This window comes from Macadamia integrifolia, chromosome 2 (assembly GCF_013358625.1).
Source record: "Macadamia integrifolia cultivar HAES 741 chromosome 2, SCU_Mint_v3, whole genome shotgun sequence".
Classification (NCBI taxonomy): domain Eukaryota; kingdom Viridiplantae; phylum Streptophyta; class Magnoliopsida; order Proteales; family Proteaceae; genus Macadamia; species Macadamia integrifolia.
In genome coordinates, this window is record NC_056558.1 from 38,471,293 (window position 1) to 38,486,492 (window position 15,200).

General features: G+C 37.6%; 1 protein-coding gene across 5 annotated transcripts in view; it reads right to left on the bottom strand.

Annotated features, from left to right (window-relative positions):
* Window positions 1-15,200, bottom strand: part of LOC122062599 — a 28,857-nt gene that overhangs the window by 3,644 nt on the left and 10,013 nt on the right. For 4 of the 5 annotated variants that reach the window (XM_042626240.1, XM_042626259.1, XM_042626232.1 and 1 more), the window contains 8 exons: window positions 12,440-14,283; window positions 12,007-12,157; window positions 11,760-11,883; window positions 11,588-11,671; window positions 6,282-6,749; window positions 4,083-4,178; window positions 2,077-2,241; window positions 1,791-1,988 (listed from right to left, as the gene is read on the bottom strand). In XM_042626240.1, the coding sequence (XP_042482174.1) occupies window positions 1,791-1,988; window positions 2,077-2,241; window positions 4,083-4,178; window positions 6,282-6,749; window positions 11,588-11,671; window positions 11,760-11,883; window positions 12,007-12,157; window positions 12,440-14,283 (3,130 nt within the window). The remainder of the gene's footprint in view (window positions 1-1,790; window positions 1,989-2,076; window positions 2,242-4,082; window positions 4,179-6,281; window positions 6,750-11,587; window positions 11,672-11,759; window positions 11,884-12,006; window positions 12,158-12,439; window positions 14,284-15,200) is intronic. The other variant, XM_042626249.1, reaches the window with a different exon arrangement.

Genomic DNA, 15,200 nt, shown 5'->3' on the forward strand with positions numbered 1-15,200 from the left:
TATAAACTTTTTATTTTTTCTCTTCCACCTCCCTAGGTGTTTTTATGTTAGTGTGGGGATTCTACATATCATTGACAAGTCAGTAAATATAGAGGAGCGACATCGATTTTCTTCCCAAGCATTCCACGCACTCTACTTTCTTCCTTCTTCCTTTTATCTTGCTCTCATCTTACTCCCTTCTATTACTTTGATCTCTTGGCTCATCCTATTTTCTGACTCTGGTACAAGGTTTTGACGAAATTTCACAAAACCAGCCGAAATACTTTGGTTTCACAAGCTGCCAAAATGAAACAGCCTGAGATACTGAAGAATTGCAATGTTTCGACCGAAATTTCACAGTTCCGGTGAAATTTTGACTGTTTCAGATTTCAGTATCATTCCGGTCAAACGCTTTACAAAATGCATGGTTTTGATCGAAATTTCGATCATGTTTCGAGTTTCAATATTGTTTCTCTAGTTTCAACTCCAACGAGGGGAACTTCCAAGAAAACCTCAGTTTTTGTGATTTTTCGCCAAATCACTCCTATGTCTTTGTACCGAACCATGAACGACATTTGATAATTATGAAACGATGAATGGTTTCTAATCTTATGTTTGTTCATTCCTAAAGCACATTTTAGTTTATTTAATTGAATGATGTATGTTCTAGTACTGAATTGTGTCATACAACATCGTACAACATATTGCGTACACTACCAACCTAAGGTCCAAAGCCAAACTACCATTTTGTATGTGTTTTTCTACAATTTAAGGGTTCCACTGTCCGCTACATTTAAAGAACATAAAACAGGGTTTCCTAGAAGTTTTGAGGACTAATTTGGCCATTTGGGTCTCGAAACCAGCAACGAAGGTTTCAACCAAAATTTTGCAGTTCCACGAAATATTTCGGTTTCGAGCACCAGGATCGAAAACTAAACCTTGAACCTTGATTCTGATACTCTTCATGAAAGCATTTCCAATCTTCAAGATCTTCTAGAGGCTCATCCCACAGCTGTTGTGAACCTTTCTACACTCATACTCATCCAGGTACCATAGTTTATCTTCATCCTTCCATTTTTTTGTATTTTTCTGAATTATTTTAGCTATAGAAGCTAGAGAAGCAAGGATGGACATGAAATCATCATGGAGTCAACGGTACTCATAAGAGCCTCATAACAGCGACTTTACCTTGCTGTGTCCGGAGGCAGTGTCAGGGCTGAAGCTGAACCTTAAAAAGAATCAAGCTTTGAACTTCCGATGTGACAATAATTCGTACATTGCACCCAAAAATCACTTAAATAAACAAGTTGGACAATGGACAGAGAATTTTTCTTGCAACTACATTCGCGCAGCCTTTATTTTCAGTGATAGAACTAACTATTTCATCCATGTATAAATTGTGAAGACAAATGCTTAAAAATGTAAATCATATAATTGTAGAAGATGGCTTATGACTTAGACTAACATCACTGGTTTTTTCAAATTGTAAGCTAGTCCTATCATGGGCTTTATGGTTTTTCAAATTATTCAGACAAGGAGATTGGGGGTTATTTGTTAGAGACTTTGGACCCTGGACTATGGAACAAAGTACAAAATGCACAATTCAGCAAATTGAATAAAGCAAAAGTACATACTAATAAAGAAACAATATAATTCAATCCAATTAGCTTCATGGCTTTGTTCTGTTTTGACATACAAACTAAAGAAAAAGTATCCCATATTTTTGTTCGCGGCTCAATCCAGCAAGTAGTTTATATGTAAAACAATTTCCTCTAAATAACTTGAACAGAGAAGTGTGCAAACGGCAATACTTGGCAACTTGACAGTACCCGGCAATCGTACTCAACATCTGAAGCTGGTGGCTTTAGAAATCCTCTTGTGGATGATTTTTGCCCGTTGATATGAAGCCACGCATTTATTTGTTCCTGGGGAACAAGACAACCACCGTTGTCACTAGACTGCCCATGGTGATTATGTATGAAACCATCCCTTCTGCGTCCCTTGTAACCCTGTGGGGAAAGTTAAGAATATCATATTACATCATCCTATGGATTTTTTCTTCCAAAGATTGATGGGCAGGAGGGAGTGGGAAAATACCTCTGTGCGTGCACAAGTTGTATCCTTCTGCTCTGGACTTTCCGTTCTAGTGTCAACATGATGATCTTCACGAACACATTTGTAATGTGTTGCATGAATCTCACATCTGCCATAGAAGCCAACCTTTTCATTATCAACACCTTCAACCTCACTTTGCAATAAACCCTGCAACAAGCCGTTAAAAGGTAAGCATGGCATGCAAGAAGATTCATTTAAATGCCAAAGAGCTGAATCATTCAATTTGCTTTATTATCGAATTTTTTTTTTCCCATTCATGAAGGGGTTAGGAATAAGAAAATTATTCACATAATCCCAAATGACGCTATTGTAAAAAAAAAAAAAAAAAACAATTAAAAACCATTTTAACATAAATATATGTAGCCGACCCCATTTAGTTGGGATAATGATGAGTTGAGTTGACTTGAGTTGTATCAAGCTAATTACAAGCATCCCCAAAGAATCCCAGACTGGCGCAATAACTCAGACTAACCCCATTTGCAGTATGTATCGATTCATCAATTTAATCCCTTCATCAGAAGCATTGCTTTACAAGTGCCCCCCTCACCCCCCCAAAAAAAATAAAATTTGTAGAAGCCACCACTTTTTGGAATAAGAACAATTTTTAAGTGCATTAGTTTACCCTTTTCAAGTCATCAATACATGGATTTTTCACTCAAAAGTACGTTTGTCTTTATTATTACTAGTAAGGAAACATATAACCCATCATTTAGACTCATAACTGAGAACAGACTCAACTACAGGAGATTATAACAAATTTTATTTGAAAATATATGGTATATTAGGTTCAACCGTTCAACTGGGTACCCAATGAATGGTTATTCTTCAAGAACATCTAAGAAAGTCTACAACTCTACAAGACTTTTAAATCTCAGTAAGATAATTTAAGGAAATATCAAACGTGTAGTAGTGGAACTGCGAATTGAAAATCATGTGAGACAGTAGTACAGGTTAATTTGTTTAACAAGACACTTCAGCTATTTGAAACAGTCTCAGAGGGCCATAAAGTTGGTGGTACAAATGCTGCCCCAGCCCTAATGAACTTCATAAAATGAGGAAACTAGGAAGGACATATCTAACCGAGATTGTACCAGGTACCAACCATCTTGGTCCAGGACCCACCCAAAAAAACTTACAAGATGAAAATCTAGAGGTTTAGCCACCAAAATCGAGAGAAGATTGGTTAGATTACTGTAATGACTGATGATCTTTGATGGTGAAAATTTCCATCTAGGTCCAAGACACTTCTCAGCCTAATTTTCCCTGCCTAGCTAAAATATTTTGTGAGAACCACATAATTTAACATGCCAAATGAAAAGAACGTTAAAGGTCCTATACAATACTCTAGAAAGCCAAGAGTCAACACATATAGACCTTATTAAGACTGCCAAAAATAAAAAATCATCTTTGTGTGTTTAGTAATGTGTATAGCCTGTAAACACTTCAATGGGGCTGGTCTCCCTGAGGCTCTGCATTTAAATTAATAGAATCTTTAAGCCATCCAAAACAAAAAGAGCACCCTTTTGTAAGTTTCACCATATATGTCTTCTACAGAAGAAGACAATTCCCACTTCAGAATAACAAGAAATCAATCATTTATCAATAAAAACAGCAGCATATTCTCACAGTATTTCAAATAAAAAAAATATATACCACAAGCTATAAGAGATGTACAAATAAAGCATGACCAAAGTGGGAATCCTGTCGGATAGAATAACCTCAAATGCATAAAAGTATCCGATATATGTAAAACCAGATTAATTTCCCGTCAAATAACATTATAGTAGTTATATGGGTACAAATTGAGTGCCTCTTAATTGAGTGCAAGAGGCAGTTTTGATTGCATCCCATGCTTGATGCTCTATAGACAACATTAAACCATAATCCAGTTTAAAGTTGTGAACAAGAATATAAAACAAATTGCTTCTCATATGCAGCTGAAGTGCTTTTGTAAACACAAAGCCTCAGCTTCTGGGGCAAGAAGAAACCTTCTGGTGTGCACACCAAGGATGAAATTGAACAGAACAATTTGCAACCCTGCACTGTATGCATGAACCTCCTGGTCGGTAGCACATTGAGCAGACCTGGGTAAAAAAGCATTAAATACAAGAAAATCAGCTAATATTAAATTACAAAGCAAGCCTTGGAGCAATGAATTCTGTTATCCATAAAAAATAAAAAATAAAAAAAGAGAAGAAGAGAGAGAGAGAGAGATTCATGGAGCCAAAAATGAAATGGAAATGGTCACAAAAATATTAACATACTTCTCCAAATTTAGTACATTTTGAAATCCACAAAAGAAGTTGTAGTACAGTCATGGTTTTAAGTATCGGTGCGTATCGTGCCATACCAGCCGATACGTATCCGTATCGGTAGGCATTGACACGATACATACCGATACGCTACGGGGAATTTTGGGCCCTCTTTTGTGTATCGACGTATCGTATCGTGCTGTACCGTATCGGTACCGATACATACGATACTCTGTGATACGAACTTTTGAAAATATGAAAATTCCCGAGAGTATCGATACGTATCGAATGTATCGTGCAGTATCGAGCCGTATCGTACCGTATCGGTACGATATGGCTACTTAAGTGTGAATATGCCTTTTGTTGTTTGAAACAAACACTTCAAACTCTCACCAAAAATTTTTTATATTTTTCTTCTTTCTTCACCTTTGATTCACACACCTTTTTGGAGACTCAAATGGTAGATTGAAAGAAACATTGTGGAAGTGAATGGTTCAAAGGAGAAAAACATAGTCCAAAAAGAACCTTGAAGGCTTGAACTTGAAAGTTGAAACATTTGAATAGTAAGTTATTGAATCTTTACTCACTTTTTTCAACTTTAACCTTAGATTTTCAAGTTTTTTTATAAATCTAAAGTTCATCATACTTAGAATCACATTTTGTGCATCATTATTACATGAAAACATTGGATTTATAAGGATTTACAAACTTTTTTCAAGAGAAAATGAGGGTTTCAATTTTTTTCAAATTTCTTAGATCTACTCATGCTCAATGGTTAAAAACGTTTAGATTTTTTATATGTTATGTAAAAACAAGTGTTCTACAACTTCCATGGAAATTTTTTATTTTTCTCAAAAAAATATTTTTTTTAAATTTTTTTATTCCGAAATTAATTTTTTTTTTTTTTCTCAAAAAAAATTTTTTTTTTTAGAAAATTTAGTTCATTCAACTCTTAAAAATAATGTCATAACTTATAATTACTAAATACATGATTTCAAATGAAACCCACATTTTTTCCCCAAAAAAGTGAGGGTTTCAAATTTTTTTTTTATTTCTCAGATCTACTCAAATATATTGGTCCACACTTTGTTGATTTTTTATATGTTCTTTAAAAACATTTAATCTACAACTTCTATAAAAAAATTTTAATTTTTCTAAATAGTTTGTATTTTTTTATTGTTTTTATTTCAAAAATTAATTAAAAAATAAGAAAAATACTAAAAAAATTCAATTTCTTTGTAAAATTCAGTTCATTTTAGTTTAAAAAAATATATATAATTTACTTGGCCAATGATCATGATGTAAAATTAGATGCACAACATTGGCCACTCCTGAGCAGTACAGAAGATTCTACAATGAATGGGAGACCCACTACCATAAATATTTCGACTGAGGTAAATATTGTGCCTATATTCAACAAGTGCAGAATATCATCGTAGTTGCTCCTATTAAAGAAGAAGATCCTAGCCAAAGATTTGAACCACCACGACACTCTTCATGGCACTCATCACAGTGGCAATGGCAATGAGGAAAGAAAAAACTGTAAGAAACTCAAACCTCATCATTTTGAACATTTTCAACTCAATATTGTCTAGCAATACGATACCCTCTACTTAAGTATTTATGCATTCTACATGTTATATATAGCTTTTTTTAACTATTTTTTTATGCAAAAGTGTATAAAAATGTGTTCCCTATCCATTTATGTGCGTATCTCCGATACGATACGATACCCTCCGATACGTATCTTAATTTTGACCGACCGATACCGATACTTTAATCCTTGAGTACAGTAACCCATAGTGAAAAAAAGATATCATGCCAAATTCAATCCATTGAAACAAACAAAGACCACCAGTTTAGGAACAAAATTTCCTACGAAAAAATGTGTCAATTCAGAAAATTGTATCAAGCAGAGTATAGTTAATCACTTACGATAGTTTTTCTAGAACCTTGAGCACCAGATACATCAAAAGCACTCATAGTATCAACATTTGGGCACCTTGTCCCAGGTGTCCAGAGTCCACAAACCATATGCACCCATTGCATGATAGTTGGATCAAGTACTCCTGCAGTTACAGTGTTATGTACTCGTGGATTACTAGAGGGACCATCTTTAGCGTTTACATCATCCATTTGGTTTTGCAGATCCATTTTCAGCACGGCTATTGGAAATGGTTTGGAATTTTTAAGTCTCACTGTAGAAACTAAATCAGCTTCATTCACAGAAGTTAAAGCATCAAGGGGCCCAGACTCATCCTGTAAAGTTTTTGAGAGTAGATTGGAGTTCTCAGACTTGGATATATTTGAAGTATCCCAGGCCTTCAAAAGACTTTTCACTGCACTCCGACTTCTTATTGCCCGCGTCATGGCCCCGCCTTCATAACCACAGAGAACACACACCTGGGTTGCAATAAACCAGAATGGTTAAAAGCAAGTAAACGCCAAGAGAACTTTTAAAAGTATGCAAATCAGATTGACACATTTAGCTCCAGCAGTAGTCTGTGGACCTAATAAGGGAAAGCAGTATAAAAAACAAATTAATGGCAATAGACAAATATATGTACAGGAAATGAATGCAAACAACTTCTACAAGGAAAAGAAATACTCAAGTAAGCCAATACAAACCATGCAAGGCAGGTGTCACAAATCCTATTCAGAGTCCACTCTTATTAATTTCTCCCAGGTACTTTATCAATACTTCAAGCTTAATTCCTTCAGGAGTTTCTTTCTCCTTCTAGAGCCTCAACTTGCAAAAAATCACTCCTCACTAGTGCATTCATCAGCCTTAATTGCATCTAGGTTAACCTTCGATTACTCCTCACCTTGTCACACATTAGGCACAGTTTCTAGTTTTACCATTCATCTATCACCATGGTTCGATATTTTGACTGAAATGTCGAGATTTTGACGAAATCTATTTGGGTTTCAAGAAGAGTTGAAACTAAATGACTACCAAAATTTCTGAGATCCGAAATTTACCAAAATATTTCAGTTCAGCAGGGGTTGAAATCCCACTGAAATCTGACATTTTTAACCTTGTCTATCACAGCATCCTCATCTCACAACGGCCCTACTAAACAAGCAACTCCCTGAGTGTGCTAGCGCAACAGAACAAGGCACGCCAAAGGCTCGCTTTTGCCCAACGGGTTGTCGTAGATCAGCTTTTCTTGCTTGGCGTGCTGTTCCTTCTGTTTCACTCAATCTCCACAGACCGCTAATAAAGTTTCCCTTGGTTCACATACAACCTAGCTATGGATTTGGGTCTCTAGGTGCGGCACATGCATGATTTCCAAGCTCTTGATACAAACCTGCAACTATGCATCTAGACACAAACATATAAACATAAATGTAAGTCTACGGAAGGAGATTAACAAAAGAAGCTGCCTGCCTCCACTTCTACTTCCAATACAATTGCACTTGAGTTGCCTTCTGGGTTCACTAGATCCTCCAACAGGATGCTAAAGGTTACATATACACATCCTACAGGATGTAAATTTGATGCAGGAGTGCTTCCATGGGTCAATCCGAACTCATTTGGGAACGACCGAGAAGCAGATCCAAAGTGGGGTCTTTGGTCTAGTAAGATTTTAGGAATTTATTTTATTTTGGAGGATGATATATTTTATTTTATTCTGTTATTTTGGAAAGTTATTGCACTAATTTGCTTCAACCCTAAACAAGCAATGGCCTTACCCTATTATTTAGTGTAAGGGGGGGTGCTAGCGTGCCAGGACAAAGCAAGCCTTGCTTTCAACACTATTTAAGTAAGTTGATCGTACAGCACTGTTGCGCTAACGCGCAGCAATCAAACTATTCAGTCTGGGGTCTGATACACAATTTCCTGGGCATTCCACCATCAAAAGGTAGCCCCCGCCCAGAAGTTCCCCAGGAGTCAAGAGATGGGGCTAAGTGAACATTTATAGATCGCTGGGAAAGGCATTCTGTGATCCATGTAACCAACCTCATTTAGTTGGGAACTTGGGATAAGGCTGAGTAGTAGTTGTTGTTGGCATTCTGCAAGCATAAATTGAGTTTATTTTAGAAAGTTGGATACGTCTGCAAGTTTTAGAGTTGTTTTTGGTTAGGAATCTTAGGAGTTTCTTTCCTTGTTTAAGTATATTTATTTTCTTATTTATATGCTTGTAATCCAACAATTTAATTAGCTGAAGATTGAAAGAATGAATTGAATTGTGAGTGCCTCTGTGTAGCCTGGTTTTGTGTCCTTTACCTCCTCCTTCCCTGCGAGACCCTCTCCTCCATATAATTTATTTCTTCTAACTCTACTCAATTCCAGCGGTACTAACAGTACCCGGTTTGATTTGATCTCTCCTCTACCTACTTCTCCCTTCTCAGATCTTAGGTATAGGAAGCCCTCCATAGGCAGTTCAAATCCCATAAGATAAAAACCCGAAAGCCCTTTAACCTTAGTTGTCATACCCGCAACTGAGACCAGTTCTTGTTCTACCACCACAAAATTTTTCAGGCAGCTTTCTTTGATGACTCAATGGCTGTTTCGCTTAGGTATCACTTGGATTTCGTAAAGGTGTGAGTTGTGAATCTAGTCCCAAAGTCATGGCTTGATTTGGTTTACCGTGTGGGAGTTCTCTTCATCGCAAGCCTCTCCTGTTACTGCTGGTTCACTGTTCTTTCGTAAGGAAGAAGACAACCTCACGTCATTCTTCCCTCTTTGATACAATTACTCCACGTTGCTTGTTTTCCCTAAACTGCCCCTCCTATCTTCCTTCATTCTAGTTTGTCCATAAACCCTTCCAAGTTTGTCCCTGGACAGTAAATACTAATCACTTTCAAGTCTTTGTCCCACTTAGTCTATCTAACAACCCCTTGAGAATTAATGGTATATTACGAGATTACCACTGGTCATTAGATTTGAGCTATTTGTTGATTGGGTGGGCCCAAAAATGATCTGATTCGGGTTTTGAAACCCCAGATCCGCATCAAAATTTCATCCATATCAATGCATATACTTTCTTTAGATCTCAGATCCAGCTTGACTTTGACTTCCACCCAAATAAAAGTCCATGTATAATTGTATGTTTCCCACATACAAAAAAACACATAGATATGTATATGGACAACTTCTTATGTATCTTACCATGTGACATCCAATTTCTTGAAACTTATTTCCATCTTTTGAATAATTTTACCTATCCAGAAACAATCAATCATCCAAGTTTTAATCTAGCTATTTTCAACCGGTTGCTTGAATATTATCTGGCCATTCCACCTTATATAAGATCATATCCTCTATAAAACAATCAATAATAAGGAAAAAAAATTATCTCAAGGAGTCCCACAACATTTTTCCATTTTGGCCCTCTACTCCTTGGCATAGATGGTAATATCCTGTGGAAGAAGGTTGTTTTTGCTTTGATTTGAATGTGGAAAAGAGAAGAATCTTTAATAATAAGTTAAGGCTCCTATCAAAAAGGAATGGCTATTGATCCTTTATTGTGCCCCATATGCCATTTATTTTGAGATACCATATGCCATTTATTTTGAGGTGTTAAATAAATTAGAGTACCTGGAGTTTCATTCAAATCGGGAGTCCAGTGTTTCGAATGACGGTGCCACCTAGCCAGTGGTGAATGGCTAGCCACCACTCACCAGATATTTTTTGGAACTGCCAGAGCTACGCAAGAAAGGTCAAAGAAGAGACTCCATACAACTGCTGAGAACTTGGGGAATAGGGATTATTTTGAGGTGTTAAATAAATTAGAGTACCTGGAGTTTCATTCAAATCGGGAGTCCAGTGTTTCGAATGACGGTGCCACCTAGCCAGTGGTGAATGGCTAGCCACCACTCACCAGATATTTTTTGGAACTGCCAGAGCTACGCAAGAAAGGTCAAAGAAGAGACTCCATACAACTGCTGAGAACTTGGGGAATAGGGACCAAAGATTTCTAGTTTCCTCCTTCCCAAAATACAGCTATCTACAGCCAAAATACCATCTCGAAGTTGAACTATGGTTGATTGCTTCTCAGGTTGAACTATGGTTGATTGCTTCTCAGGTGGTGCTACTCAAGCAAAAGCCACCACTTAAGGACAGTAGCAACCTCATTACATTATTCTCTTCAAGGGGAATCCTCCAGAATATAGCATTGTATACATGCATTGATTAAAATTTGCCAGTTAATCTAAGCTCGGGCAGAAGTTTTTGGGTCTTCCCCACCCCCACCCAACCCAATTCTGCACTCTTTCGGACTTTGAACTTTGCCCTAGCCAAGAAATCTTTACAACCGTGCATGATGTTCTTCCAAACTCCCACCATATGAAAGAAACCACCCTTCCTGCATCCCAACCTCCAAGAGAACACTTACATACCACTAACGTTCTCCAAAGGCAAAAGGATTCACAGTTGAACCCCCATAGCCATTTGCTAACTAATACCCACCAGCCTCATGGCCTTAAATATCATGTTTCAGCTCAACATATGAAACATCCTCCTCTCTATGAAGCTCTTCCATCCTCATAGCTGACTATGATGGCACTTTCAAGATAGACACCAAGTAGATCAGAATGCCAGGTAGAATACTTTTACCGTCATACACCCTCCAAAGGGTAAATCTCTTCCACTACAACCAGGAAAATTTTGCTGCCGTCCTCTCTAACACCAAATTTTACATAGAGGTTGATCATGGATTTAAACACCATCAGGATCCCCAGAAAAAATAGGCAATTCACCCAACCAGCACCCAAACACCTAGGGCATCATCTGCATCCTAGAGATTATTGATCATAGCATGGCCTTGAACTCCAGCTTGTAGATAGCGCGGGTTTGAACAATCTTGGAACAATTCTGAAAATTAAGGACATATCTTGATGTCCATGCCCACAGAAATGACAAGGGATAGGAGTTTGTGGTGAAGTGATATCTAACTAAACCTATAAGCAACATAGCCCCCTATGACCCAAATTATCCCATTTTGCTACCTCTCAGAATATAGTATGATTAAAAAAATCAGCCATGTATAGTTCAAATCTAGCTAGTCAAACATAGGTTACAAGAAATTTTTTTCTTTTCAGTGCTAACTGCTAAGTGATACTTGCAAAAGGACCTGTGGATACTAACATTGTTTTCCAGCAGGACAAAGTATTAAAAAAAAAAAAAAAAACTTGATTTGATTATTTGAGTGAAACTAGTAATGAAATCAGGAATCTGTAGGGGATAATGAAAGTACACAACCATATTAAATGGCAATAAATTTGAAGTTCCTTACAATATGTTCAGAACTCGTCCTGCATGGCCTGCAGCTCCAACAACCTTTGGGTACTTTTGTGACACCATAGCAAGCCTGATGAACCTGCTCACAATGATTACTAATCCATTTAACACGAGGGCATGGGGAAAAAAACATACTAAAAAGAGACATGTATTTGGTAGCAATATACTCTGATGTAGCAGCGACCACACTCTAGCAAATAATTCATTTCATCTTTGTTTGAGCTTCCACAAACACAGCAGAATGCATTTGACTCCGAGACAGAGGCCAGGTAATTATGGTCTTTAATGGATCTGAATCATACCAATGGGGGTTAATCAGATCACAGTTTGCTTTTGCCAAAGCATGAAGATAAAAAACATGAGAAATTAATGGAAGAAGCTTTCCATTGGTTGATTCGAAACTATATTGCTTACTTCTTGGCATCTACTTGGCCTAGTTCACCTGTGCGTTCTTGACTACCTTCAGCATCCGTTAAATGCAACTCCCCATAAGATCTACATTTGGTTTGCAATGTACATTTTGAAACCTTTGTATGACAAAACTTTGTAGAACCTGGATTCTTACCTAAGTCCATATTAAATCAAATGGTCAGAGATGAATAGCAATAACTGTAGTGCAAGGAGTAATGGGAAATATAATAGCCATGTTGACCCTTAAAGAGTAGATGATAGCACTCCCAGATATTTTTGTTTCTGTTAAAGAATCCTGCACGGTAACCAAATTTATAAACAGGAGCCTAACCGGCTAACCAATGGCACTAACAAGACCAAATGAAGAGGAAATCTCAAGAACTATCCTATTTCCAAAATAAAGCTTCATGAATGGGATACATGAATCAACCAATACCTCTTCTTGTTAACTCATAGAGGCTACGCCTACGAGTTTCCTTAAATCTTGGCTTCCCTAGAGCACTAGACAACCTGCGTAGGTCACCACGTTCTGTGTGACCTTCATCATCTTCTTCTTTTTGCAACATGGACAGCTCCTCAACCCAGTCTTCATTTCTACTGAAGCATGTTTTCTTTGTTTCCGTCATAGAAATCCCATGCCCCAAATCATCATTTATGACAGTTTTTTTACTTTCATTGTCTCTTTCTTTCTTCAAAACAGATACTTTACTGTTACATCCCTTGCTTCTTAACTTTGATTTCTTCGTCTCCAACATAGAAATCAGAGCACGTTTTTCATTTTCACTGATAGTACATCTCCCAGCCTTCTTAAGAATCACGCTAAGAGCAACAATTTTTGGTGGCTTTCCTAGACCTTCGGCCAATTTTTCATTAAAAATAATGCCAGAATTTCCACATATTATGGGCTTTGCCTTCTTCTTGTCACAGGTATCCACATGGGGACTGGATAAGCTTTTCATACATTCCACTGAAGAGTATTTGGCAGCTTTATCAGTTTCCACGTGACTCATGTCCTGCCTTTGGAACTGAGTGCTCACATTTTCACAACCAGCCCATTTAGCCTTTTTTGTACCTGAAAGTTTAGGTACTTCGATTAAATTAGAGTTTTCCTTCAACTGTGTCTGATTATCATCTTCAGACTCTCTATGATGGACATCAAGTCCCTGCCGACTTCTCTTCTGAGTGAGGGTCTTGGAAGAAGACATTGAAGAGTGTTTCCGTTTGAGACTAGAAGATCCACTAGTATGCTTACCACATGCAGGAAGTTGAGATGAAAAATGCATCTCTTTAGATGAACATGAGTGCAGCTCAGTACGTCCAGCACATTTGGGTAACTTAAATTGTACCGAAGAAAGACCAGAGGGAGGAAAGGATGCATCCAGACTCTTCCATTTCATTGCCTTCTTTTTCTTTCCAGTTTTCAGGTCCTTCTCAAAGTGTTTCATATGGTTGATGTTGTCATGAACTGCACACCTAGACGTGTGTTTATTTGAAACCTTCTTCAATCTCAAAGGGTTCCTCATCTTAATCTCATCAGCATTTGATGATTGAGTTGGTAAGACTAAAGATCCTCCCATTGTTGAATCAACTTTAGTGGTAACAATAGGAGTGTGAGCACTTCTTCCACTGTCAAGTGCATCATCAGATGACCAGCATTTTTCTACGCCAGATCCTTCATCAACAATGTGATCAGTCACATATCCAGCATCTACAGTACAAGAATCCATATTGTTAACTTCAATTGATACCTCAGTGATTGCAGGGGCAGAACACCCAGAACAAATATTTGACATTTGTTGCTCTTTCAGGAGCTCAGCTTCTTGAGAAGCACCTATATAACCTTTAGAAGCAGTCTCTAAAAATTGATCAACATTTTCCCTGCCATCCAGTTCCTCAGCTGGCATTCTGATACAAGTTCCATTACGAACCCCCATCACCCTGCATGAGACATCATTCCACTGGGTATCATTACAGTCCTCATTTACAGAGATTTGTCTCTTTACATTTTTACATTGACCAAGAGCAACTGCTTTTTCTTGTGAGATCACATTAGCTTTATCAAATGCTGATGCAACAAGCAGCGAGTTTTTTCCATCAACACTTCCAATATGTTCTTTATAGGCACCAAGAGAAGATTCACCCCTGGAGACACTTCCTGCTAAACACATTGAGTGAACACAACAGCTGCACTTTTCAGGGAAGTATGTGTGTAGTTCTTTATGAAAGCATTTTGCACGGTCACCAGATGCAGCAATGTTGTTATTTTCAATTCTCCCAAGTCTGAGAATTAAACAAAAGGCAAAAATGATAAGCACAGGAGTGTGATTGAAGCAGCATAACAGGTAGACATCTATCCTGCTCATCAAGCATCAAACTGGAGAAAATATATGCAGATATATTTGTCAAAAAAGTCCCCCCCCCCTTTTCAGCACCCCTAGGTTTTAGGAGCAGGTTAGACATGGCATTATACAAGAACCTGGGCATTAGCCCTAGCAGCTCAAACCTTTTACTATTGCTCTAAACACAAGTATCAGGGATAAATAAAGCAACATCCAACAGTAGTCAAATCACAGTACATGGTCAATATTTTCACAGGGTTTCCAATGCTTCCATCTACCAGATCTGTACAAGCAAGCACTACATCCTCACCAAAACAGGACCATCATGGGAAATGAGTGACTGAAGAGATAAAGAGAGGATGAGATATGGAGAAATGATCCTTGCTTCTCTCTCATGGTCAAGGTATAAGAATCCAAAAATGTCTTAAGACCAATTGGCTGATCCTGGGTGATCAAATCTGGTGAGTGAGCATTGTTTGGATCGACTGATCCAGATCAGCACAGGTCATGACAAATCCAAACCCTTTTCCCAATCATGGTTTTAGTTATTCAATACCAATCCGGATCGGATCGGTCACTTTTGCCCTTTTCAAAAAAAGTAAACATTTTTTACTATTTAACCCCTAAACCGATACTGACAACCAATCCAAATCAGTCAGGTATTGGTATCGGTTAAAACCGATATCATGTGTTGTGGTTTATTAGTAGTGCCATTCACTGTTTTTCACTGAAATTACACTTCAAGTCTGATCGGTCTTAAGTCTACAGCAGTTTAAGCTCTACATCGAGTCATAGTCACTTCTTTGAGAAGGCTAGGAAATTTGAGACACTGCTTCCGTCCTTTTTCTTCTTCTTCTT